At 51.7% G+C, this 27,410-nt stretch overlaps 1 protein-coding gene and 1 long non-coding RNA gene across 7 annotated transcripts in view; both read right to left on the bottom strand.

Annotated features, from left to right (window-relative positions):
* Positions 1–10,803, bottom strand: part of SLC45A1 (solute carrier family 45 member 1) — a 25,139-nt gene extending 14,336 nt beyond the window's left edge. Inside the window, exons 1-4 of one of the 6 annotated variants that reach the window (XM_037154273.2) lie at positions 10,644–10,803; positions 3,906–4,326; positions 3,287–3,379; positions 2,653–2,877 (exon numbers count right to left, since the gene is read on the bottom strand). In XM_037154273.2, the coding sequence (XP_037010168.2) occupies positions 2,653–2,877; positions 3,287–3,379; positions 3,906–4,302 (715 nt within the window). In that variant the 5' untranslated portion in view covers positions 4,303–4,326; positions 10,644–10,803. Of the gene's footprint in view, positions 1–2,652; positions 2,878–3,286; positions 3,380–3,905; positions 4,327–5,892; positions 5,917–7,049; positions 7,279–7,618; positions 7,702–10,643 lie in introns of those variants that run through there. The other 5 variants (XM_053660338.1, XM_037154272.2, XM_053660339.1 and 2 more) reach the window with 5 other exon arrangements.
* A 5,210-nt stretch (positions 10,804–16,013) lies between these two features.
* On the bottom strand, positions 16,014–26,849 carry LOC119055946 (uncharacterized). Its single transcript, XR_005083790.2, has 4 exons — positions 26,772–26,849; positions 25,029–25,199; positions 17,421–17,692; positions 16,014–16,328 (listed from the first exon to the last, which is right to left on the bottom strand). It is a non-coding gene; the product is annotated as an uncharacterized LOC119055946 (long non-coding RNA).
* Between the last annotated feature and the right edge of the window lie 561 nt (positions 26,850–27,410).

A 27,410-nucleotide genomic window follows, 5' to 3' on the forward strand; every position in this document is an offset into this window, starting at 1 on the left:
CCTGCTGATAACCCTCCCTGTGATCTTCATTTCTGTGATTCTGTTCATGTGCTAGTTGTTTGCTTAGTTTGTTTTTCTCTTTTTAGGTTCAGTTGTTGATAGTTGTGAGTTTGTTGACATTTTACTGTTCATAGTTTTGATCATACTCTTTTTCTTAGATAAGTCCCTTTAACATTTCATATAATAAGGGCTTGGTGATGATGAACTCCTTGAACTTGACCTTATCTGAGAAGCACTTTATCTGCCCTTCCATTCTAAATGAAAGCTTTGCTGGATAGAGCAATCTTGGATGTAGATCCTTGCCTTTCATGACCTGGAATACTTCTTTCCAGCCCCTTCTTGCCTGTAAGGTCTCTTTTGAGAAATCAACTCATAGTCTTGTGGAAACTCTTCTGTATGTAACTATCTCCTTTTCTCTTGCTGCTTTTAAGGTTCTTTCCTTCTCTTTAATCTTGGGTAATGTAATGATGATGTGCCTTGGTGTGTTCCTCCTTGGGTCCAACTTCTTTGGGACTCTCTGAGCTTCCTGGACTTCCTGGAAGTCTATTTGCCAGATTGGAGAAGTTCTCCTTCATTATGTTTTCAGGTAAGTTTTCCATTTCTTCCTATTCCTCTTTTATTTCTGAGACCCCTATGATTCGGATGTTGGAATGTTTAAAGTTCTCCAGGAGGTTCCTAAACCTCTCTTCATATTTTTGAACTCTCATTTCTTCATTCTGTTCCTGTTGAATATTTCTTTCTTCTGGTCCAAACCATTGATTTGAGTCCTGGTTTCCTTCCCATCACTGTAGGTTTCCTGTACATTTTCCTTTAATTCACTTTTCATAGCTTTCACTCTTTCCTCTACTTTGTGACCATATTCAACCAATTCTGTAAGCACCCTGATCACCAGGGCTTTGAACTGTGCATCTGATAGGTTGGCTATTTCCTCATCATTTGGTTGTATTTTTTCTTGAGCTTTGATCCATTCTTTCGTTTGGGCCTTTTTTTTTTTTTTTTGTCTCAGTGTACCTATTACATAGGAAGGGGTGGAGCCTTAGGTATTCGCCAGTGTGGGGCAACCCATGTGGCTGTGTTGTGTAGCTGTACGCAGGGGAGGGGTCCGAGAGCGAATAATGAGCTTGCTGGGCTCTCAGCAGGCTTTCAGTTACTTCCTTCACCACCCACAAACAAACTGGGCCTTTCTGGTGCTGACTCCTGGGTGGGTGGGTTTGTGTATGTTCTAGGACCCTGTGGGCCTGTCCAGTGAACTCTCCTGTGAGGCTGGGAGTTTCTCCCACCACCACAACACCCACAGGTTTTTTCAGTCAGAGGTTTTGAGGCTTTATTTCTCCGCACGGGAACCCTGGGTTGCATGGTCTGTCTCGTTCCCCAGTTGTTCCTCCTGGTTTATCTGCATGCAAGTGTGGGACCACCCAGTTCTCCATCTGCTGCCTTGTCGCATGTCCCCTCCTACCAGTCTGGATGAATGTTTCTTCTTTAACCTCTTGGTTGTTAGACTTCCATACAATTCGATGTCCTGGCAGTTCTGGTTATTTTTTATTTTTAAATTTGTTGCTGTCCTTCTTTTGGTTGAGTGAGGAGGCACATGTGTCTACTTACGCCTCCACCTTGGCCAGAAGTTTTTATATCGTCTTCATACGTGATGTGTGTATCATACTGAATTCTCCCAGTTTTTTGCAGTCGATTCCCTTGCGGTTTCCCTGTGCGCAGCAAGAGCGGCGAGCGGGGGTAACCCTGACCCTCCACACCTGTGCTCATGGGTCCTGACTCTGACAGGGACGTTTCTCACGTTTGCCGTTAAGGACAACACAGGCGTGTGGCACACGTGTATACACACGCACAGTTGATTCTCATTATTCTCAGATTCTGTATTTGCAAATTTACCATTGCACTGAAGCTGATTTGTAACCCAGTCGATAAACTGACTCCAGTCCATTCAGTCCCCAGTCACCTGTGTGCCCGTGCAGAGTGGCAGAGGTGTTTCAGTCCCCCTGCCCCCACGGTCCCCGCTGAGGTTTGGAAGATGATGTTCTGTGTTTCTGTGTCTACTCTCTGACTGAAAATACTTTTCAAAGTCTCCCTTTTTGCATTTCTGTGCTTTTTTTGTGGGAGACACCGCTGTTTTAAACAGCCCAAGTACAGCACCAATGTACGGACTGCATCCAGTCTCCCTAAGTGCGAGCAGTCGTGATGAGCTTACAGAGAAAATACAGCGCGAGATGCGACCCGTGCTGTCGGCTCAGGTTCGATGCTCACAACCCACGGATTTCATGCATATGAAATAAAGCGTCTTTCAGCAGAAACACGTAAAACAAGGTTCTGTATCGATCGGTTGATGAAACTGTGACCCCAGGTCTGCAGGAACCTAACCCTGTATTTGTCCTATGGACAATGGTCCAGGATTGGCTTATTCAAGGGCCATGGAGACTTTGTAGGTCATAATAACTACAAAGACAAAACTACGGACACCACTATATATCTACATCCATATGGGTTATGGTTGGTACCCATTGTCTGAGATGTACGTATTCAATCACTTCAGTGTTCATCCACGTATTCGAATTGTATCGGCTAACGTTGTGGATCAGAACCTGGGGAAGGGACCGTCGGGGGCACACGGGACAACACGCAGCCCGGGAGGGGACTCACCTGCCAGGAGCGCATGGATGTTCAGGCCCCGGTCCTGGTCCACGGGGCCGCACACGTCCATCATGTAGGCGTGGCTGGGGTTGTCGGCCGAGTCGGCACTGAAGTCCATGAGCACCACCCCGCACACGGTGAGCACGATGCCCCACTTGTGGTCGGTGGCGGTGTCAGCCAGCACCGAGCCGAGGTCCCTGCCGTTGAGCAGGAGTGAGAGGCCCAGCAATGCCCCTGAGGACAGAGAAACACAGTCACCCCGGGGAATGTGGACCCGCAGCCCCCGATGTACAATGAGAATCCCTAGGGCCCCGAGAATTCCTTTAGAATCAATCTGCAGCCGGAGCCCATTGGAAGAGTCAGCTGCAGACCCTCCAAACACTTCCTTTGACTCAGATCGGGGCTCTCACGTGGTCAGGCAGAGCAGGAAGGACGTGAAGGTAACTAACTCACTTTTTAAAGATAACCAAAGCCACAGATAGAGTCTCACAGGCGACTCGGGCCGGGGGAGGGGCTCTCCCTGCCACCACGCCACTGGAGTTATCTGGATGACTGCTTTGGTCAACACTCTCTGAGATTTTCCTGAGAGGAAGCAGTGGGCCTTTTCCTTTCCCCCACTGTATGTCAATTCCAAACAACAGACCTATAGCCAGGACAAGAATGAAAGGGCGTCTTCGTCCAAACCTTGAAGTACATCGGTCACTCCAAGCACCCAAGAGTGGCTGCAGTAGGAATCCTGAAACAGAGGGGGCTGGTGGTCACTGCTGGGGTCCCCACGGCACAGGGGGACAAATGCATGCCAGAAATACCTGCACCTAAATGTCCCCAGGGCATCAAAAATGTAAGGTGATGTGACAGAGTCAGCAATAAAACCCTACGCTAGAAAACAAGACAGACCCCTGGAGTCATTCAGCTTCTCCCTACATTCTCTACGTAGGCCCCTTTATGGCACTCAGCGGCCGTGACCTTGGGATCCAAGAAAACTCAGGACCTCCCAGACCCAGCACCGGGCTTTACCTCATGGACCTTCCAGGGTTAGCACACAGGATGGAGGCAGTCTTGGGGGGCTGCTAACCCCCTGTTCTAGAATCTGGTTTAGACAGCCACTTAAAATATGGGGGGTGACCAGCCATACTCTGGCTTCTCCCTTGTCCCCTGGGGACCCGCACGCTGCTTCACACCTGCGGTTGCGGGGGGGCTCCCAGCGGTGTCCGGAGGCCTCCCCTCACCCCACCCCCACCCCCGGGCCGAGCGGGGCTCACCAAGGACCGGGCTGATGAACCACACCAGGCTGTAGAGCTGGGCCGGGAGGCCCATCTGCAGGAGCACCGGGGTCACGTACGCCGTCTCCATGGCGTAGCTGAACTCGATGCCAAAGAGAATGCAGCCGTTGAAGAGCAGCTCCCGGAGGGACCTCTGCGGGTGCAGGTCCCCGAAGTCCACCAGCTCGATTGGACATGGGGTGTTGGGGGGTGGGGGTGGGGAGGGGCCGATGCTCTTCCTCCTCTTGGGGTGGCGTTTGAAGTTGTTGGCCCGGTGGCTGATGTGCCGGGTCACAGACCCCCCGTAGCCTGAGATCGGAGACCTCCACAAGTCCCGAGGAGCCAGGCGGGGGAAGAGGGCCTCTCCAGCGGGGGGGCAGCTCTCGGGCGGAATCATCGTGGGGGGGGCCGGTGGGCGTTCCTGCAGGAGAAACCAGTGGGAGGCAGCAATTATACCCCCACCCCGCCTCCACGCCCAGTTACCTTTTCTAGGTGGCCTCCCTCCCTCCTCCGGACTGGCACCGCCCCCCCCCCGCCTTTTCCGTTGGGGGGGGAAGTTCAGTCGTGCTGGGGAGCCCTGGAGCCATGCTGTGCCCCTCGAAGCAGAGCCCACTGCTTGTGGGTGGCGTTACCCGGCCTCGGCCCCCAATCAGAGTGGCCCAGAGATTGAGCCAGATAGTGGCTCGGGCTCAGAGGGAGGCCGCCAGCCCCTCAGGTCCCCATGCTCAAACTCAAGGCGACTGTTCCCCAAACAGGTGCCATGGGGGCGGGTGTCAGGCAAAAACAGCTCTGAAGTGGGGGAGCAGCTGAGATCCCTTCAGACACTACACTACTTCACAACCTGCGACCCACTTCCAGGGCCCATTGAATAAGTGCATCTTCGGGCAAGTCCATTTTTGAAACCCTGAACCTTGCACGTCAGCACACTGGGCAGGGACAACCAGGGAGGCGAGAGAGATCTGCCCCTCCGCCCCGTCCCTGCCCCTGGGGTCTGCAGTCAGCGCAGAGACCTGGGCGTCCCGCTGCCCCGCCACTGCCGGGAGGTGAATCTGGATGGCAGGCGTTATCAAGGGAGTGTGCTGGCCTGTGTGGGGGCCCAGGTCGACTTTAAGAAGCCCAGGAGGAGGAAAGCTGCTGAGACCAGAGGGCAGGTGACAAGAGAAGAGGGGCGGTCCAGTCACGGAGAAGCCGTTGCCGAAACCCCTCTGGAGTCCTTCCAGAGACTAGACCCCGAACTCAAGACCTCCACCCACTCACCCTTCCTTCCATCCACATATTCACCTACCCATCTTCTGGTCTACCATCCACCTTTCCAAATATCCATCTGTCTGTCTACCCATCCAGCTATCCATGTGTCCTTCTATGCACCCATCCACCCACCCATCTATCCAGCCAGCCATTTGTCCTTCCAGGAACCCATGCATCCATCCCTCCATCTGTCCATCCATCTACTTATACATCGGTTCATCCAGCCTCCCACTCCCTTATCTACCCATCCACCCTTCCACCCACCTACCCACCATTCTCCCATTTAGTTGAGTGCTGACTACAGACACTGAATTTGCAGATGAAAGAAGAGGGGAGGGAAGGCACTCTAAGCAGTGGGAGCCGCCCATGTAAAGAAGGTCAAGTACAACATTTGGGCACAGTGAGAGAGGAAGGCACCAGGAAGGGATTAGCTGGTCACAGAAGGCCTTGAGGACGTGCTGGGGGATGGATGTCACCCCAGGGTGACAGGGACTGACAGCCCGAGACTCAGTCTGCTCTCCCTCCTATAAGTGGCTTATCTCGTGACCTTAGAAAACCCCCCACTCTTCCCCAAAACAAGGACAGATGTACCTAATAACTATGTAGACAAGTAATTAATACTTATTAGAAATATAATTCACACAGGAAGATTAAATCAAGATTGACAAAATTTTAACGCTAACTGCCTTATGTTCCCCCTGGTCTAGCTCAGGCCCTTGCACCTGATAGAAAAACCCACCCATTGGCTGGTTTGCCGCCAAAACCCCAGCGCTGCTAACCTCCCAGAGTGCAGTTCGTGGGATCACGGGAACACCGTGCCTGCCTGCGGGGACGCTGCACAGGCTCTGTCCCTGAAAGTCAGAGAGACCTTTAGCACGGGGGGGGGGGGGAGCCTGGCTGGACTCCGCCCCCGCGCTCACTGCCCCCCACACACCTCAGGGGCCCCTCTCCTATTATTTCACCCCCATAAAGTGAACCAAATGCCTGTGCAGTGGAAACTGTCCCTTTTGTTTTGGGATGAAGAACCAAGAGCCCACTTGGGAAGAACTTCAGCTTTAAGCAGCCTGTGCTGGAAACGTGTTTTTGAAAAGGGGGGGGGGCTTTCGGACTCGACTTCAAAGGAGCTACGCAGGCAGCCTAGTGCGCCCCGCTCTCCGCCCTGCCAGTCTGCAGCGGGTGCGGGCCAGGGCGCGGCCTCCACCTGGATTACACCTGAGCTCGGAAAAGTCCTCATTAAGGGTTCACCTTCAAATGTGGGGTCCGCATCACCACGCTTTATTTGAAAAATACGTTTTGTTAAAAGCTGTCCATGAAGTTATTCTAGGAGAAATATTTAAAATTAATTTTTGAGTGCCATAAAAAATGAGAGCGAAATTAAAAATGAGGAAATAGAATTGTAACGCACTGATGTCAACATTCACCTGATCATATTAGATGACCATTTCACTCGGTCCAAAAACAAAAATTTAGGGGGACGCTGGACCCCCACGATTACATGCCCCGCCCACTGTGCTTCTAGAATTTGGCAGCTGTTTCAAGTAACCGGTCCCCCAGATACGTCGTGGGCAGACTCAGCAGCCAATGATTAATACTAATAAACAATGTCTGTGTAATTTAACTGCTTCAAAGTTTCCTGCTATGGGCCAAGCTCATTTCCTCCTTTCTTTCTCTTCTACACGAAATCGGTCTTCCCACCACGGGGTCCCTTGGAGCCGAATCTCTTGCCCACTGTTCCTCCCAATTCTCAAAGTTAATACTTCAAGGAAACTCCCCAGAGCAGCAAGGGCTCTGCGGGCTGGAGGGCAGGAAGGTAACAGCCTGGTCGCTGACCACTGGCCGCTGCCTGACCCTGGGAGCCCTGGGCAGGCGCGCGTGGAACCTGGGCTCCATCCGCACCTGACGCCGCTTCCCTGTGAAGCGGCCAAGCGCCCACCTGCAGGTAACCCCGAGACGATCCGAGTCATCTGTCGTCGCGGACAGAGTGTACTCGATTGCTAGGAGCCTCTTCTTCCAAATTCAGCTCGTTGCCATTCGGCAAAACGGCAGAGCGACTGGGCACTGGCGATCACCTTAATCCCCAGATGCCGAAAAAGGCATAAACCTCTCCGACTACCCGGGGGCTCGGGCCTCCAGCGAGAAGTGAGCCGGAAGCTGACGACACCTGCCCAGGTGACTCGGAACAGGCCTCCGGCACCAATAAGCAGGAGCCGGGGGCAGAGTCCGGCGTTCGTGCTCCTTCTTAGCAAGGAAGGAGGGAGGACATGCCACCCAGCTGCTCCGGGGCCAGGGGGGCCCCGACGGGGGTCCCCATCCACTACTTAATGAAGGAGACATTCGGGAGGAACAAAGGTCCCGTGCTGCCCTCCAGCCCCTCTCTCGGCGCCCGGACCACCCCGGGCCTACGCCGCCTCCCTCCCTACACCAGGCCGGAAGCTGTGCGGAGCGCGCGGGAGGAACCGGGGTACCTGCGGTGCGAGCCAGGAGGCATCCCTCCCCGAGGTCGGGCTCCTGCCTGCCCCGTGCGCGGCTCGGCCCAGCCGGCAGCCCCCAGCCCGCCGCAGCTGCAGCATCACCCGCGGGGCGGGGCCCTGACGTCACGGCTGCATCCTCCTGCCCGGCTGGTACCCGCAGAGCATCCTTAAAGCGGCACCGCCGGCGCCGCGGAGAGGCTGAACCTCGCGCTGGCCTCGCCACCCCCTGGCCCCCCATCCTGACGGAGGGAGCCCCCAGAAACAGGCCTGCTGTGACTCCCCCCGGCCGGAGGCACTCACACCAACCATGGCAAGCCCCTCTCTGAAAAAAAATCAATTAATTTTACGACTGTGTTGGCCTACAGATGAATTTTTAACACTATGTTCATTCCCGCCCCTGGCCTAAGAAGTCTCCTTTTTGTTTGTTCGGGCTGGGGACATGGCAGTTGAGGCCATGAGCAAAACAGACACAAGTTCCTGCCTGTGGCGTGACATTATAGAGAGGAAGAGACACATTAAAAAGACAAAAGATGAATGAGTAAGATGCCAGAAGACAGCAACTCCCCAGAGAAGGGGCTCAGGAGTGTGGAGCTGGAGGGGGGATGCTGTGGCCATTTTTAAAAATAGGGCTGATGAGCCCTCACCTAAAAGGTGCCTCTAAAGACAGACTTGCTGGAGGGAAGGGGCTAAGCCGTGCTGATGTCTGGGGAAGGTCACCCCTCCCGGCAGAGGGAGGACAAGTGCAAAGGCCCTGGGGTGGAGGGGAGGCGGGCTGAGCGAGGCCACCCTAACTGCCCAGCTGCCCTGCAGGGAAAGCACAGAGTGCGCTACTGAGAAGTGTGGGGCTGATGGACGCTTCCAAGGCGGGTTGACCCTCGACCCTTGAGGACAAGCGAGAGTTGGGAAGTGCACCCAAGCTGAGGAGGGGGGGTGGCGCGTTCCAGGTGGAGGGGTCAGCAGTGTTGCCACAGGGGAGGGGGGCGGGAATGGCGAGCCCAGAGCTGAAGGCAGCCAGTGGGGCTGGAATGCAAAGCCCCAGGGAGGGGGGGTGAGCTAGGGGGGCAGACTGGGCCCAGCCTACAGCCCGGGGAGCTGCTGTCACTTTGTAAGAACAAGACGAGCCTTAGAAGTTGGAGAGCGAGTGACAGTAATCATACTCATGTTGTGTCAAGTCCCATCGGCGCTCAGGGTAGAAAACGGATTGGAGGGACGAGAGGATCAGGTGGGTGTGCCAGGTAGGAGCTTAGGGAACGGCCGCATGGGAGAGGATGGGGGTGATGTGCAGGGATTTGGAAGGTGAAACCAGCAGGAGTTGGTGGTAGATGGAAGGTGAGGGGGGGGTGAGTGTGGGGGGGGGAGCTGCCAAGAAGTTCCGGGCTTGAGCACCTGGATGAATCAGGAGGAGCACAGGTTGGGTGTTGGGGTGGGAGTCACGGGCGGCTCCGGGACAGGACCCGTATCACGGGCCTGTGAGCCATCCCGGCCATTACAGGCCTGGGTCTGGAGATCGGAGGCCGTGCTTCTCAAACCGCCTGCAAGGGGAGCTGGCTGAAGCCAGGCTGCACAGGGACGTCATCAGCAGGACAGGTGTGGCGGAAGTCCCCAGATGACGCCTTGAGGATCGGGACAGTTACTGGCCCGGTCCCAGAGGGTGTGTCACCTGAGAACTGTTTCTACCTTATTCTTTCTCTAAACAAGAGTAATACAGACATTTGAAAAATATCAATGTTTTCTGCTTTGTATTTACATACAAACGACCTGCTATTTGGCTGATAAACTTCAACATCTAAGATGCTTAACACAGTAGGTGCTTACTTTTGGCCAATGTGACACCCATAGGGTGTCCCTGCTGGTAAAGAGACCTCCTGTCCTGGCTCAGTGCCAGCCAGGCTTTCGGGGGGCCCACGGTCCACTCACACACACACCCAGGGACAGGGAGGACGTGGGCTGGTCATCCGCCTCTTTAGTTTTCATCTGCTTGGGGGGCAGGGAAGAGGAGATAGGGGATTTGAAAAGCTATGAAAGCAAAAGCTAGTATTCAAAATGGGATTTTGCAGGAAGTGAGAAAGCTTGAAATTGAGGCATCGCTGAGAAAGGACTTCAAAATGGTTCCTTTGACTTTTTTAAACTTTCCAACGTGAGAACTTCCAGAATTAGAGCCCTCCTATCTGAACTCTCGGGCCAGCCCCCAACACGTTCCCCCTGTGGACGAGCTTTCCTCATGACTGAGGCAGGGGAGGAAGGAGACCTGCGGGGTGGGGGGGTCAGGAGGGGACAAAAGGCAGCCGAGGGAGACAGGCAGAGGCGGGAAGGGGAGGGGCGCCCAGCGGAAGGTGGCGCTGGGAGGACCCCTGAGGGCCGAGGCTCTGGGCTCCCTCAGTCCAGAAAGGAGCTTGTTTTGGGACGAGCTGCCCAAAACCAATGTAGGGGCTGCAGCCTGGCTTGGGGGGACAGAGGGAAGTGGAGGCAGAGTCAGAGACTGAGGTGGGTCAGAGCTGAAATGTCCCAGTGGCCCCTTGGAGAGATGACCAAAGGGGCACTACCCTTCACCAGGGTGTGAAAGGACAGACAGGCCAGGAGGCAGGTGGAGACTAGCGAGGGACCCCAGCAGGGCCCACAGGGCCGGGCAGGACCCCCTAATGGGATATCAGGGGCCCCTGCGGGGCACACAGTACCAGGAGGTGCCAGGAGCCCCAGCCATAGAGGATGAGGAGAGTGGAGACCAGGAAGGTCGTTATTGTCCTAAAGAGACCAGGTCAGACCCAAAGGGCTGTTCCAATAATCCGACTGGACTCAGCTGTACACCCGGTTTGACCTAGTTGGGGCGTCCGGCGCCCCACGCCCTCTGAGCCCGCAGTGGGGACGGCTGATGAGAAAGCACAGGCCGGCGACAGGCACAGCGGAGGCCGGCCGGGCACTGCGGACCCCGGAGCGGACGCGCTGAGCCAACCTGCGGGGAGGGGAGCGCCCAGCGGAAGGGTGGGCGCTGGCCTCCCGGGCGAGGGCCGGCGCGACTCACCTGCCTTCTCGGGGCGTCCACGAGGTGGTGGAAGAGCCTCACCTTCCCTGGACGGAGCAGCGGCGCGCAGGGCGGGCGGCTGGGGAGGACCCGCGAGCTCCCTGGCGCCAGAGGAAGAGGAGAGGCTGCTTCTGAAGCCCCTTCTGGCCTGGCGAGGACTCGTGGCTCTAGGGCGGAATTTTTATTTTTACTTTGTGAATACACTTTCTCTTTTCTGCGAAGCTCACAACCCCACAATTTTTTGGTCAGTAACGTTAGTTTTAGCATCAGATCTTGGGCCTGGCCCTGAGTTAAGGTTTTTATGTACCTTAATCATTCGAAGTGTGTGAGTGGAGTGTTATCCCCACCATGACCCACAAGCCTGAGGGGGGCGCCACAGCCACAGTGCGGAAGGGGGCAGGGACTCGAACCCAGGGCCGCGCGGCCCCCAGGCTCCTGTCTCCCGCAGTGGCGGGGTGAGGGCTCACATGTGCTCTACACTCGCGTGTATGCACATTGATGAGCACATACACACACGCACGCACGCACTTGTGCACGCTCACACGCAGACACGATTGCCGAAGCACACGGCTCTGCAGGAAGGTGAGCCCTGACGTTGAAACCCAGGCCCTCGCGGAGACCCTGTGGGGCCAGAGCCCGCACTGGACCGACCCAACTGCTGCGGCCAAGAGGAAGGGGACCCGGGGCCGAGGTCCGAGCGAGGGCGGTACCCACTTTCCCTTTCCCTCCTGCATCCTGCTGAGCTCGCCCACTAACGCTCGTTTAGACCCTCTTAGCTTTCCTGGAGAAACATGTGTTGTCAGGGAGTAAGGACGGTCTCTCCCTTTCTTTTCCATCAATTTCTGCTTTTCTCTCAACTGCTTCTTCCCTTGAACTTTCTCTGAGTTCAGTTTGCTCTTGGTTTGCTAACTTCTCCAGACGAACTCTTGGGTTGTTGACGTTTTGCTCACCTCTCTTTCCTAATATGAGCATTAGAAGTTGTATGTTCCTCTCTAAAGATGCCCCTCGATCAAGAATTTTCAGCCAGTGTGCCACAAGCATTTTTAAAACAGGCGACACCTGACTCCTTAGGGGCGCTGACCTCCTTTCCCTTAGATTGTCGAATAGAAAAATGAAAACAGCCAACACAATAATAGCCGTCTGGGGTGAATGAATCGAAATGACACATAATTATTTTGGTCAGGTTGGCCAAAAATATATTTTCCGTGTGCCGTAGAATTTTAGTAATTAGTGTACATGTGTCACGAGATGAAAAGGGTTAAAAATCACGGCTCTCGGTGCGCCCCACAGATTCTGACACATTGTATTTTCATTCTCATGAGTTAGATGCTTCGGCAACACAGCACGTGAAGAAACATGGCTGAGAGCTGGAGACAAGGACCTGAGGCTCGGCCACGTTTCGAGGTTTGGGTTTGGGTCTTCGGAGATGGAAAATGAATGAGACAGCAGCCGAGCCGCAGGTCCCAGCGGAGCGGAGCAGGCCTGGGAGGGTCCCAGAGGCAGCGATCGACACGGGCCCCCCACCCCCGCACCCCCTCGCTGGGCCCCCTCGGTCCTCTGGGCTTTCCTATCGGACTCACCGCCCACTGCACTTCTCCACGTAGGTACGTAACAGGCATCTCGGACGTACCCAGTCCAAAACCAAAACCCTCCATTCCCTCCCCCGGCTCTCCTCCTCGCTTGATTAATTACCAAGGAAAACTTGGGCGGCACCAAGGAGCCCACAGAGATTTGGGGTATGAGCACTACTTGCCTGTACAGCGGCGCCCCTCGGTTCAGAAGGTGGCCCCTTCTCTGCCGCACAGGTGGGCTAGTGCTTCCTCAGACGTCTGCTTGAAGAGGTCCAGGGGCCATTTCCCATCGTGAAGCCTAAATGGCCTGCCTCGTTTTCCTGGGTCCCCGCCCCCCACTTCCTTCTGTCCACTCAGACTTACTTCTCTCCCCGACCTGCACAACCTGCTCCCCTAACCCCGGACCCAGGCTGGTCCTCCAACGTGTTCTGCTTGCCACGGGGCTGCCTGCTCCCCAGGGAGGTGTCCCAGTCCTACCAACTCTCCAGGCCTGGCCTTCCCTCTAGCATCTCCTCCCAGCTACTTGTACCAATGGCTTACTCTCCTTGACGATGCTTCATTTATATTGGTCTTTAGTCCCCAAGCAAGTCTGTCGATCCCCACGATGCTTAGCACATAATTGGTGCTCAGTCAATACTCCCCACTTGTTAACTGATAGGGGCAGAAAAAGCATCCAAAGCTGCTTTTTCTGGCTTCAGAAACCCACACCTCCTCCGCCGGGCGACCTCGCCCTTGCCCTCACTCTCACTGCTGTGAGGGGACCCCCCTTCCCATTTTTTTTGGCCTAAATGGCTCCTTTGCCACAGGGTGGCTGAAATAAGTCCCAGGGAACAAAGACTGGGCTCTGCTTTCTGTTCTGTTCTTGTAGACGATGGTTCTCCCACTTTGGTGGGATTAAGGTCCAACTGGGGAGCTTCTAGAAATACTTGTCGCTATTCCCACCAGAGATTCTGATGATGTCTGGGTGGCAAGGTGACCGAACATCCCGGTGCTTCTGGGCGGATGGCACTGTGGCCACCCCTCGGGGAGCCGAGCTCCTGCGAGATTCGGATGGGCTCGGAAATGGGACACCCTCGGTTCCCAGGACTTTTCACCGGGGGCGCCCTCTGTCTTCCTAGCTTCAGACGAAATTGGTGGACTGTTTCCCTTCAGGTTTCCCTCAGAAATCATCCAACACTTGAGCCGGTCTGAACAAGCCCCTCCAGGCCCACAGGCCGCCCCTGGGGCCAGGCCTCAGCGGCCCCTTTCAGCAGCTGATGGGCCCTGAGATCTCAGCCCAGCAGGGGCTTGGTTCTCTCAGTGCAGCTACGGGTTGAAAACGTGAAAATGTGGCTCGGACTCCGGCCCTCGGCAGGGCCGCTGTCCCTGAGAGGAAGAGTTCTGGGTTAGATCGCAGTTTCAAGTGGCGCGTGGTTATGAGGTAGCGCTCGAGAGAAAAGAACATTTAGACATTGGCCTTGATTTTAGACCCAGAAGCTTGCTGGGGGAAAGGCCCAGGTTTCCACAGTGTGTATATGCAGAGGAGGAGCCTGGAAGGACAGACCACCACTATGAGAGTGTCTCCCCTGGGCCACGGTGTCTGGGGGGGGGACAGGGGACAGCGACCTTCAACTTCAGCCAGTTCAGTGCTCTTGTGAGGGTGGCTAACACTGGACAACGATCAGGTGTTACTTCTGTAATAAAAAATGGGTTCGAGAGCAGCCACGCCCACAGTCTTTAAAAATTAAATATTCAGCACAAGCACCCCATGTTCTAAGCGGCAAGGCCAAGCGGCGAACTCTCTCTCCCCGATTACTGCTCTCACAGGTCGCTGGGATGTTTTGAAACGCAGGGCCCCACGTCTCGGGACTAAAGAAGGGTCTTTGAAGTGACAATGGGCTCGGAAGGACCCTCTGAAACAGTTCTCGTCGTCCAGGAAGGGACTCGCTCTCTGATTTATACGGCAGTGGCACTGAAGGCTTTCTGGTGACTCTGGGCTCTCACTCGAATTTCTGCACAATTTAAGCACTGTCCCCCGACATCTGGTTTTCCCCGCATCAGTCCGATGCCTTTTGAACTTGACCAGAACAGAACTTGCAGGTCCCTCGGACCCCTCGCTGCAGCCTGTGTCCACAGCCAGACTTCAGATGCAAAGGGCTTTGTGTTCACTTCCACTGGGCCGACGAGGGGCGTTGGGCCCCCCCCACACACACAAATCTCCACTCTGCCCTCCCACAGGGACTTGTCTCTGTCGGTGAGCCCCTTGCTCACTATTAATTAAACGGCTTTGTTTTCTCCTTCAATGGGCAGCCTCTTCAAGTGCATCCCACCCCCCTCACTTCCCCCTTCATGGGGCCCCAACATTTCAGTTGCCAACCGACAGACACCTCATTGTTTACAGACCTTGGATCGGGACTGTGATTCTGCTTCTTGGACGCTCCCTCCAGAGCTCCCTAATCCACTCTCTGATGGAAACAGGCGCTCCTGCTCAGTGGGGTTCTGCTGATGGCCCCATGCGGCCCACGATGTTCTCTTTCTCCAAGAGATTTTTTTTTACCCCATTTAACTTGTTTTCCTGCAAGGCTCAGCAGGTTAGACTCACCTGTGCAGCAGACGCCTGGACGGCAGCAGCTGCCTCCTCAAAGGGGACTTGACTCCTCACCCGAGGGCCCAGGGTTTGGATGGGGCGGCCATGACCTCCAGCTGTGCCTCCCACCGGCTGCGGGATGTCGACGGAGTGCACTTGGTGCGGGAACAGCCCCAGGCCCCCACTGCCTCCTGGAAGTCTGCTTCCTCCGAGAAGGACCCCGGGAGAAGTTCGTGACGCTGTCGCGGCTCCTTTCCAGACGGAAAACGACTCCGGGGCCTGGGGAGAGGCGGCCTCTGCGGGTGGGGGACGCTGGTGCACACGCCGAGCACATGGAGGGGAGGTCAGCTCTCGGGGTGGGGGGGCCCAGGGGAGTCTTCGTTATGGAAGTGGCTGGAATCGTCGCCTCCACGAATTCTGGAGGTGTCATTAGCCTGCAGACACTGTCCTTTAGAGAAGAATTCTCTCTTGGACAACAGATAGCATTCAGGGTATTGGGTGAAAAACTGAGAAAACACTTCTCGTCCTGAGACGATGAGGGGACTGGTTCTCCCTCCCCCACGGTCCACAGCCTCGGTCCCTGAGTGTGCTGGGCTTTCTGCAGATGTGCTGGTCGGGGAACCCACCGAGGCCTGTCCCGAGGGCCCTCCCAGGCGACCGGCTCCTCTGGCAGCCTGGGGACTGCCGGTGAGATCTGCGGTCCACCCACTGAGCCCTCTGGCTCCCCTGTTCCGAAGGTGGCATTGTGGACACCCTCGCCATTTGACACAGTGTAGACTCCTGCGCACAGTGAGAGAGCCTGCGATCCCCTGTGGTCCCTAACAACGTTTCCAGGCCATCTGTCCCCTGTCCCCTGCCTGTCTTCCTGGGTCAGTGGCTCTGTGTCCTGAGGCTCAGACTGGTGCCTGGCACCTTGAAAGGGAGTCCGTGGCTCTGAGGCAGCTTAACTGCCTTGCTTTTTGTCCCCGTGTCCTTGCTGCAGGTGACTGGTTCCGGGGGAGGACAGGGCTTCCGGCCACCCTTGCCACGCTCGACCAGCATCGTGGCGTCTTTGCTTCCTCTCCCTGTTCTGTGACCTCGATTCCATTTTCCCCATGTGGCCAGCTCTCCCCACTTCCTATGAACACTGCGACAGTCTAACGCCAGATCTTTCTGGAAAGGGTCAGTGCTGGGCAATGTCCGCTCTGGAAGTAAAGTAACCAAATCCTGATGCAATTCAAATCCACCTCCACCTCCCTCCTCGCTCCCCCAAAGGCTGACTCCTGTCATTGAACTTCACACCTTCCACCGGAGGCGCCATTCCTCGGTGGGAACCGCCGGAATGAGATTTCATCTGTCAGTCTCGTCGGAATTCCAACACCGGCCAAGTAAACACAGCCCAGCTCTGTCTGTCCTTTTCTATAAACAAACTTGTAAACGTCCTTCATCCTCAGGAGGGTCACGTTGCCAGCCCGACACAGACTTTCCGACTCACTTTGAAGCCCCGTCGCTGCCAACTTTCCAGTTTAAAATGAAGGAAACATCATAAAAGGCTTCATTTCCCCTGCCCTGTGGAGGTGGATGGAATAGAGGGCCAGTTGGAGGCTATGAACAAAACAAGTTCATAAAAATTCCAAATAAAGCGGCACCTCCGACATTAGCCAGACTTAGAGGCAAGTTTGCCAACCCTGCGTGGGTCGCTGTGACGACGATGTCCCGGGCACAGGCCAGGACGGCAGGGGACACCCGGGGACATGTGCTCTCGGGAGAGGACACCTCGGGGGACAGAGTAACAGAGCCTCCAAACCTGGTGACAGTCAGACAGCTGGATGCTGGCAGGGGAGGCGCTCAGGACATGCCGCCCCCAAGTGCACCGCAGGGACATGTCGTCTGAAAAACAGCCAGTGTGGCGGGAGGCTTTCTCCGAACCCCCTCACCTGCACGGACACAGGTCCTCTGAGAGCGACTCAGGGGCCACCCGTCCCTCCCAGGAGCTTCATGACCCGGGGCAGGTGGACTCTCGTCACTGGAGAGGAGGCCAGAAGCCGACCCACACCCAGACCGACGCTGCCACTGACTATCATTCCCTCTTCTCTCCTCTCCTAAGGGCCCGACCGTCTCCCTGGAAACCGCTTGCCCCCCCTGCCCGGCTAAGGTGGGCTGTCAGCTGTCGAGCCTCCCCTCCTCTGGGGGCGGCCGGTGTCCACTGGTGCCCTGCGCACACGATATCGTCCGTGGTGAAGGTGTGCGCGCCCTTTCTCCCGCTGATATGCCCGCTGTCTGTTTATTTCAGAGAGTGGCTCTCGAACCCGGAGGGAAGAGGGGAGTGCGCCTCCCCCACGTTAGCCCCGCGGGGTTCCCTGAGCTCCGCTTTCTGAAAACCACCGTCTAAGTTAATTACTCGTGGTCTGTGTAATTACGCCATGCGAGGCACGACAGCCTGTATTTGGTCAGCCTTCTAGAAACGTTCCACGTGTGCGGGAAGGAGGTCTAGTCTGCAACAGTCAAGGTGCAAACCACCACAGGTGTGCGGTGAGGGGCCAGAAAGGGGGAGCGGGGGGAGGCCCCACATGGCCGAGTGGGCGCTGCCCTGGGAGCGCAGGAGCCGGCGCCCCGCGGGCCTGCGCAGGGGGCACCCGCCAGCGCGACGTCACTTCTTACCTTTCTGGGAGGGGGTGTCATCAGGCGCTGCCAACTCCTTCCTCGAGTGCAGAACCTCCCTCCCGAGGGCCCCGACCGCAGGCACAGATGGCGGAAAGACGAACCTCTTGGCACGGGGTTCGTGGCGACGCGGCGTCCTGCAGAACACGCCTCAGGCCTGTGGCCCAGGGGGCGCCCTGTCCGTGCGCAGCGCCCTCCAGACGCAGGCAGAGCTGCGAGGAGCGGAGCCCCGCGTTGTCTGATTGAAGTACACAGGTGTGACCCACGGGTTCCTGAGCAGCAGAGACAGAGTGAAGGCAGGGTCTCACGTGGGAATATTTTAGCCCATGACCTATCATAAAAAATCCACAACACCAAAGCAACTAAATTTTACATTATCTGAAGAAAAAAAGTCCCCCTACTCTACCTTAAACAGAAAAAAATTAAGTTTTAAAATAAATGTCAATATATCAAATGGACTGAATAATTAATGGTGAAACTTTGAATAACATAAATCTAATATATATAATGCATTATATATACATATAACACATATATTAAATCTTGATTACTGGATACTATACACCGTTTTCAAGTATATTTAGGACATTAGTAAAAGTTGACCAACTATTGGACTATAAAGAGATCTCTATAGTCCTGGCTGGTGTAGCTCAGTGGACCAAACAGTTGCGGGTTCAATTCCCAGTCAGGGCACATGCCTGGGTTGCAGGCCAGGTCCCCCAGTTGGGGGCGCCCGAGAGGCAACCACACATTGATCTTTCTCTCCCTCTCATTCTCCTTCCCCTTCCCTCTCTCTAAAAATAAATAAATAAAATCTTTTTAAAAAAGAAATCTCTGTGAAATGCATGCAATTTATATAATATAGACCATATTCTCTGACAATAGGGTAAGTGATTGAGAAGGTTGTTTTTTTTTTTTTAAAGATTTTGTTTATTTATTTTTAGAGGGAAGGGAAGGGAGGGAGAAGATGTGGGAGAGAGACATCCATCAGTGGCCTCTAGTGTGCGCCCTGACCAGGGCTTCAAATGGGACATTTTACTTTGTGGGACAACACCCAATCAACTGAGCCACACCAGACAGGGCAGAAGTGATCTTTAAGATAGGCTTAAAAAAGGGAAAACTTTCACAATCCAGACAATATACAGGGAGAAAAAAAACCTAGAAATTACTAAATATGTAGAATAAACTATGAAAACGCTACATCTCAAAGCTTTCTGCAGTTCAGGCAACACTAGCAGGTAAGTCTATTGTCTTAATTGCATGTGTCAGAAGGAAAGAATCACTGAAAGTCTAATAGAGGGAAACACGTGACTTATAAGAGTTAATGAAGAAAAAAGAGGTACCAATAACAGTATTATGAATCGAGGACTTCCGCCAAAATGGAGACGTAGGTGGAAACATTGCGCCTTCTCACACAACAAGTTTAAAAACAACAAAGTTTTAGTAACAAAAATGCAGCCAAACCACAGAAGACTGAATTATAAGGAAGTCCGACAACAATGAACCTTTCAGCCAGACCAGTAAGGGGGTGAAGCCAGCAGCGGAGCGGGGTCAGGCAGGAAAGATCCACTGGACCAACCTGGGTGTGCGGGCGGCAGTTGGCGGATCCCAGGTGTGGAGAAGCAATGGGTGGACCCAGTGAGGGCGCAAGGCGGCAGGCTGACCGCGGTCACACAGTTGCATGCAGATAAACCAGCAAAGAAGCAAACAGTGAGACAGACCGCGCAGGCCACCGCAGCAGGAAGGAGAAGAGGGGGCCACCATTGCCCTTCTCTGACCCCACCCCCACATACAACATCACAAACCAGCAACCTGGGCGGCCCCGCCCTGGTGAATACGTAAGTAACAGGTGCAAACAGACCAAAATATTATGGCTCAAGAAGAACTCAAAGCCCCAGAGCTGATAAATCTAAGCAAACAAGAAATTGCCAACCTATCAGAGGCACAGTTCAAAACAATGGTGATCAGGATGCTCACAGAACTGGTTGATTTTAGTCACAACTTAGAGGAACATATGAAGGCTAAACTAATTGAAATGAAGGGAAATGCACAGGAAACCAATAGTGATGAAGAGGAAACTGGGACTCAAATCAAACGAGTGGACTAGAAGGAAGAAAAAATGACCGAACAGAAAAGAATGAAGAAACAAGAATTCAAAAAAATGAGGAGAGGCTTAGGAACCTCCAGGACATCTTTAAACGCTCCAACATCTGAATTATAGGGGTACCATAAGGGGAAAAGGAACAGCTACGAGTGGAAAACTTATTTGAACAAATAATAAAGGAGAACTTCTCCAATATGGCAAAGGAAATAGACTTCCAGAAAATCCAGGAAGCTCAGAGAGTCCCAAGGAAGTTGGACCCAAGAAGGAACACACCAAGGCACATCATCATTACATTAGCCAAGATGAAAATGAAGGAGAGAATCCTAGAAGCAGCAAGAGATAAGGGGACAGTCACCTACAAAGGAGTTCCCATCAGACTGTCAGTGGATTTCTCAAAAGAGACCTTACAGGCAAGAAGGGGCTGGAAAGAAGTATTCCAGGTCATGAAATCCAAAGACCTACATCCAAGATTGCTCTGTCCAGCAAAGCTTTCATTTAGAATGGAAGGGCAGATAAAGTGTTTCCCAGGTAAGGTCAAATTCAAGGAGTTCATCATCATTAAGCCCTTATTATATGAAATGTTAAAGGGACTTATCTAAGAAAAAGAAGATAGAAAACATGAACAGTGAAAGGACAGCAAACTCCCAGTTATTAATAACCACACCTAAAACAAAAGCAAACTAAGAGGACAGCTAGATCAGAAGCAGAACCATAGAAATGGAGATCACATGGAGGGTTAGCAACAGGGGAGTGGGAGAAGGACAAGGAGGGAGAAGGTACAGAGAATAAGTAGCATAGACGGTAGGTAGAAAATAGACAGGGTGGAGGGCAAGAATAGTATGGGAAATATAGAATCTAAAGAACCTGAAGACTTCCGCCAAGATGGAGGCATAGGTGGATGTGCCGTGCCTTCTCACACAACCAAGATTAGAGAAAACTAAATATTAGCAACAGAAAACACAGCCAGAACACGGAAAATTGAACTTTTCGGAAGTCCGTTAACAACAAATTCTTCAGCCTGACCGCGTCATAACCCAGCGACTCTGAGTGGCCCGGCCCAGGTGAACCACCTAAGGCACTGCTCCTCCGCACCCAGCTGTGAGAAACAACAGAGGGGGTCGCCATTTCCCCGCTCTGGCCACGCCCCCACATACAGCGTCACAACCCAGCGACCTGGGAATCCAAGGCGCCGCTTCTCACACTTAAAGGGCCCAAACAGACCAAGAATGGCGCAGGAGGATCTCAGAGCCCCAGAGCCAATAAATCTAAGCGATGAAGAAATAGCAAAACTCACAGACGCACAGTTTAAAACACTGGTGATCAGGATCCTCACAGAACTGGTTGATTATACCGACAAATTAGACAAATATATGAAGGCGAAACTAATTGAAATGAATGGAATTGCACAGGACACCAATAGCAATGAAAAGGAAACTGGGACTCAAATCAATGGAGTGGACCAGAAGAAACAAATAATGGCCAAACAGAAAAGAGTCAAGAAGCAAGAATTCAAAGAAATGAGGAGAGGCTTAGGAACCTCCAGGACATCTTTAAATGCTCCAACATCCGAATTATAGGGGTACCAGAAGGGGGACAGCCACCAGTGGAAAACTTATTTGAACAAATAATAAAGGAGAAGTTCCCCAATCTGGCAAAGGAAATAGACTTCCAGGAAATCCAGGAAGCTCAGAGAGTACCAAAGAAGTTGGACCCAAGAAGGAACACACCAAGGCACATCGTAATTACATTAGCCAAGATGAAAATGAAGGAGAGAATCCTAGAAGCAGCAAGAGATAAGGGGACAGTCACCTACAAAGGAGTTCCCATCAGACTGTCAGCTGATTTCTCAAAAGAGACCTTCCAGGCAAGAAGGGGCTGGAAAGAGGTATTCCAAGTCATGAAATCCAAAGACCTACAACCAAGATTGCTCTATCCAGCAAAGTTTTCATTTAGAATAGATGGACAGATAAAGTGCTTCTCAGATAAGATCAAATTCAAGGAGTTCATCATCACCAAGCCCTTATTATATGAAATGTTAAAGGGACTTATCTAAGAAAAAGAAGTTAAAGAAACATGAACAGTGAAAGGACAGCAAACTCCCAGTTATTAACAACCACACCTAAAACGAAAGCAAACTAAAAGGACAGCTAGATCAGGAGTGGAAACATAGAAATGAAGATCTCAAGGAGGGTTAGCAATAGGGGAGTGGGAGGAGGAGAAGGGGGGAGAAGGTACAGAAAATAAGTAGCATAGACAGTAGATAGAAAATAGATGGGGGGGGCAAGAATAGCATGGGAAATATAGAATCTAAAGGACTTGAGACACATGGTCATAAACTAAAGGGGGGGTAATGGTGGGGATGAGGGGTAGGGTGGAGGGGAATAAAGGGGGAATAGAACAACTGTAACAGCATAATCAATAAAAAAATTTAAAAAAAAAAGAACTTGAGACACGTGGTCATAAACTAAAGGGGGGAATGGTGGGGGAGGGGTGTGCAGGGTGGAGGGGAATGAAGGGGGGAAATAGAACTGTAATGGCATAATCAATAAAATATATTTTTAAAAAAGAATCAAAAGGCTTGTCCTGACTAGGTGTGGCTCAGTGGGTTGGGTGAGGTTCTGCAAAGTGAGGGGTCACCAGTTCAATTCCTGGTCAGGGTATGTGCCCAGGTTGCGGGTCAGTCCGGGGTCCGAGCACGTGTGAGAGGCAACCGTCTGATGTTCCTCTCTCACATCAATGTTTCTCTCTCTCTCTCTTTCCCTCCCTTCCCCTCTCTCTAAAAATAAATAAAACTTTAAAGACTCAAAGGCCCATAATTGCATACAAAATACAAAAAAATCAGATCATATTATGAATAGACATTTGCTAGGAAATTTAAATGTTACATAAACAGACAGGCTGACAGTGACCAGAGGGGAGAGGGGAGGGAATTTCCGGGGAAGAGGGGAAGGGTTTGCAGGAACAAGTATAAAGGACACAAGGACACAAACGGGGTGGGGGGTGGGAATGGGAGGGAGGTGGGGAGGGCTGTGGGGGTGGGCTGGGATGGGAGTGAAAGGCAGAAAACTGTACTGGAACAACAATTAGAATTTAAAAATAAATAAATAAATGTTACATAAATGGGCAATCTTTTGGAAGAACATGAATTAATAAAAAACTCAAGAAGAGGGAGAAATGGGAGTCCGCTGGTAGTGATCAAAGAGATGGAAGTGAGGGTCACAGAGGACGTAGCCCAGCCCTCCACCCCACCAAAGGCGCAGGCTCCAAGGTCAAGTTTCAGCACGCTCAAGGTCAGCGACTGCCATTTCACGGAAACTGTTCTAGAGAATAATGATAGGGGAAAGTATCCACCCTGTTCTTACGCTGAAGCTTAATGCTGAAATTGGGCAAAAATGACATTTTAGAAGAAAATTAGAGGCCAGTTTTAGAAATGAATTTGCAAAAACCCTAAATAAAATAAATTGGCATAATATGTCGAAAATTTCCAAGAAATGTAAGGATGTCTTTTTAACATAGTCAATTGAGATACAACTCACATACCATAAAATTCACCCACTTGAAGTGGACAATTCAGTTTTAGCATTTTTGCAAGGTGGTACAACTCTCCCCACGAGCTCTAACATGTCTTCACCACTCCGGAAAGAAACCCCGTGCTCACCGGCACTGCTCGCCACCCACCCTTCCCCCCATCCCCCGCAGCCCCTCGTCTATGGCATGTCTGTGTGGATTTGCCCACTCTGGACATTTCATAGCAATGGAATCCCACCATGTGTGGCCTTTTGTGACTGGTCTCTTTCTCTTGCGTGGCATTTCCAAAAATCACCCACATTGCGGCGTGGGTCAGGAGCTCCATCCTCCTTACAGATGAATGATAGTCCGCTGAATGGTGAACTTACTTTGTGTGTCCAGCAGTTTGTGGACGTTTATTTTAATTCCACTTTTGGCCGCAATGGATCGCGCTAGTTTTTGTGGGGACACACGTTTTCAGTCCTTGTGGTTTGATGCCGAAGTGCGAATTTGATGGACCACACGCTGACTCTCCATTTAGCTCCCGAGGAACTGCCAGACGCCGGTCCATCAAGGCCGCGCCGTTCTACACTCTGACTATGCGTGAACTTCCGGTTTCTCCACGTTCTTACCAACACTTGTTTTCTTCATTAAAAAAGTTAGAGCCGTCCTGGCAGATGGGCAGTTAGTATCAGGTTGTTCTTGTTTTGTAGCGATTTGCACTTTCCTGATGACGAATGACAGCGTGTTTCTGCGTGCCTACTGACCCTGTGCACATCTGCTTTGGGGGAATATCCATCCAAGTCCTTCGCCCATTTTTAAATGGACCTCGTCTTGCTGTTGTGGACTGTGCTAGATTTCGGAGCACGGGCCCTTCCTGGAGGCAGGCTTTGTGAGTTTTTCTCCCGATTGGTTGTCCTTTCACTTTAAAAAAAAATTTATTTATCTATCTTTAGAGGGGAAGGGAAGGAGAGAGGGAGAGAAATATCAATGTATGGTTGCCTCTGGTGCGTCCCCTGCTGGGAACTGACCCACAACCCAGGCATGTGCCCTGACTGGGAATCGAACCGTGATCCTCTGGTTCGCAGGCCCACGCTCAATCCACTGAGCTACACCAGCCAGGGCTCCTTTCACTTTTTAATAAAGTTTTCTGATACACAAAAGTTTTTTTAAGATTTTATTTATTTATTTTCAGAGAGAGACATATTGGTGGTTTGCTTCTCATACGTGACCCAACCTGGGAACCCACAACCCAGGCACGTACCTTGGCCAGGAATTGAACCAATGGCCTTTTGCTGCTTTACAGGACGATGCCCAACCAACTGAGCCAGTAGGGTTAGTAGGTCTCTGATCAATTTTGAGCTAATTTTGTAAACGATATGAGGTGAGGGTCTGGTCCCAGCACTCGCCATTTGTTGGACATACGATTCTCTCCCTGTGGAACAGTCTTGTCACCCTTGCTGAAAATCAGTCGGCCATAGGTGTGCATTTTCACTTTTAGACTCTCAAGTCTATTCCATTGGTCTGTATGTCCATCCTCCCCCAGTACCACGCTGTCTTGATTCCTGCAGCTCGGCAACAGGCTTTGAAATCGAGAAGTGAACATCCCCTGTCTTGGTTCTTGTTTTCCAAGATTGTTTTGGTTATTCTGGGGCTTTTGAAATTCCATGTGGATGTCAGGATAGCGTTCTCTTGTAAAAAGGGCAGCGAGAATGTCCATAGGCATTGTGTTGGATTCTACTCTACACCCAGAGAAACTATGCTTCAAGAATGAAAGCAGAATGAAGACACTTAAAGACAAATAAAAGCCTGAGATGATGTCACACAAGCAGGTTCGCATGCAGGGAAATTCTAAAGGGAATCCTTTAAGTAGAAGGGCAGTTACTCTGGAGGGACTCACAGAGACCCAGGAAGGACTGGGGAGCAACAGCCAAAGTTAAAGAGGTGGGTAACTCTAGATGAATACCGATTCTATGAAATACACAGTGGTACATTACCAGGAGTTCAGTATGTGGAAACATCGAAACATAGAGAGAATTGAGACGTGACAAGGTGAGAAGACGGTGAGCACAGGTGAAGTGTCGGGAGGTCCTCACGCTGCTCGTTTCCATGGTTTCTGGCACCGGAGCCTGATGTCAATAGAATGGAGCGGAGGACCAGACAGGAACCTGCGGGGACAGGGAGGAAAGTGTGTTAGTCTCTCACTGCCTGCGAGACTGCATTGTTTTTATCCTCCCCTGAGGACATTTTCTCATTCCTTTGAGAGAGAGAGAGAAAGGGAGAGAGGGAGGGAGGGAGGAAGAGAGAGAAACACTAATATGAGAGAAAAACAATGATTGGTTGCCCTCTCGTATGTACCTCTACTGGGGATCCAACCCCCAGCCTGGGTATGTGCCCTGACATCCCTGCGACCCTTCGGTCAATGGAATGATGCTCTAACCTGAGCCCCCCAGCCAGGGCAAGACTCCAGTTCTGACGGTGGGATGTCTGGCGGAAGAACCTGGCCTCCTTGGACAGGGAGCTATAAGTGTGCCTGTCCCAGGCACTGGAGAGGCCGAAGAAGGAAATTTGGCCCCTACAAGGCGAGCCAGCACGCGAATGACAAGGTACGTCGGCTGCAGCAGCAGCTCCCAGTGTCCTGCTGCGACCTTCTGAATGGGAAGGGACTAGGACCAGTAGTCTGCTCCTGCCTTCGGCGTGTGGCTCGGAACATCTCCCGTGACCCGCCCTGCTCAACAGGGTGCAGGGAAGCTAGTTCTGGCTGAGTGGGCTGAGTTGGCAGGGCAGGCTTCACGTCAAGAAGGGTTCCAGATGCAAAGAAACATTTCCTCATAAAACAAGGACATTCCATCAGGAAGATAAAAAATGCTAAATTTTTACAGAGTCATTGATACCACGGTCTCAGAATGGATAGGGCAAAAGTGGGCAGAATTACAAGGGGAAGTAAAAAATCCACATTTATAGTAGGAGACTTTAACTCCTCTCAAAAACTAATAGAACAAGAAGATAAAGCCATCATTAAGGATACAGAAGATTTTACTGATATAATTAGCAAATTTGACTTAATTGATTATAGGTCGACAAAAATTGGCTTTACCTTAAAAACCAGTCTTAACACAGTTTGAAGGATTCAATTATACAGGGTATGTCCTCTGAAAATAGCAAAGTGAAACTAAGAATTAACAGCAAGAGATAAATAGAAAATCCCTCCCAAGTTTGGCAAATAAATAATATGCTTCTAATAACTTCAGTCGAAGAAGAAAACTTATTAAAAACAAAGCAGAAACTATTTTGAACTAAATGAAAGGAATAATACCACATATTAAAACGTACGGACTGCAGTCGCAAGAGACAGAACTCACAGTCTACACTGCACAGTGAAAAAAAATCACTATAAGGCTAAACATCAGTGATCTAAATATTCAACTAAAAAATTAGGAAAAGAGTGAAGAATTAAGCCCCAGGAAAGTAGAAGGAGAGAAGTAATCATTATAAGAGCCAACACTGATTAAGTAGAAAACAAAAGTGAGAAAGGATCAGCAAAGCTCAAACCTGGGAAGGTTATCAGGGAAAAGGAGAGACGGTTCAAGTACCCAGGGTCCAAAGGAACCAGAAGGCATCCCTACAGTTCCTACGGATGTCAAAAAGATGATAAAATAGCCCTGGCCCGAGTGGCTCAGGTGGCTGGGCGTCACTCACAAAACCAAGGGGCTTGGGTTGAATTCTGTCCGGGCACGCACCTGGCTGCGGGCTCATCCCTGGTTGGGGGTGCAAATGAGAGGCGACCGATCCAAGTCTCTCTCTCAGTGATGTTTCCCTTTCTCTCTTTCTCCCTCTCTCTCTGAAAACAAACAAATAAAATCTTTTAAAAGATAAAAAATATATATAACTTTATGCTAATACACTAGAAAGTTATGATAAACATTCCCGGAAGAATACAACATGCTAAATATATACTTAGACATACGATTATTAAAGAAATTGGATTCATAGTTTTAATCTTCCCATGAAAAGCTCCAGGCCCCGACACCTTCATCAGTGAATTCTGTGGAACTCGTAGAGGAAAAGAAATACCGGTAGAAAATGAAAGAACATTTCCCAACTCAGTCTTATAGTTATTTTTTATAAAATCCCAAATTGAAACCAGTTTCAGTGATTATATGTAAAATGAATGTATTATGACCCAGGTAGATTTATTTCAGGAATTCAGGGTTCATCTGCTGTTCAAATTTGCTACCTTATCGAAATAAGAAAAATTATGATTCTCTCAATATATGCAGAAAATCATTTGACAAAATTTACTACCCATTCGTGATGAACATTTTCAGCAAATTACTAACAGGAGGGAACATCCTTAATATTATAAAGAGTGTGTACAA

Source organism: Artibeus jamaicensis, unplaced genomic scaffold, assembly GCF_021234435.1.
Source record: "Artibeus jamaicensis isolate MK-2021 breed Jamaican fruit bat unplaced genomic scaffold, CSHL_Jam_final scaffold_847, whole genome shotgun sequence".
Classification (NCBI taxonomy): domain Eukaryota; kingdom Metazoa; phylum Chordata; class Mammalia; order Chiroptera; family Phyllostomidae; genus Artibeus; species Artibeus jamaicensis.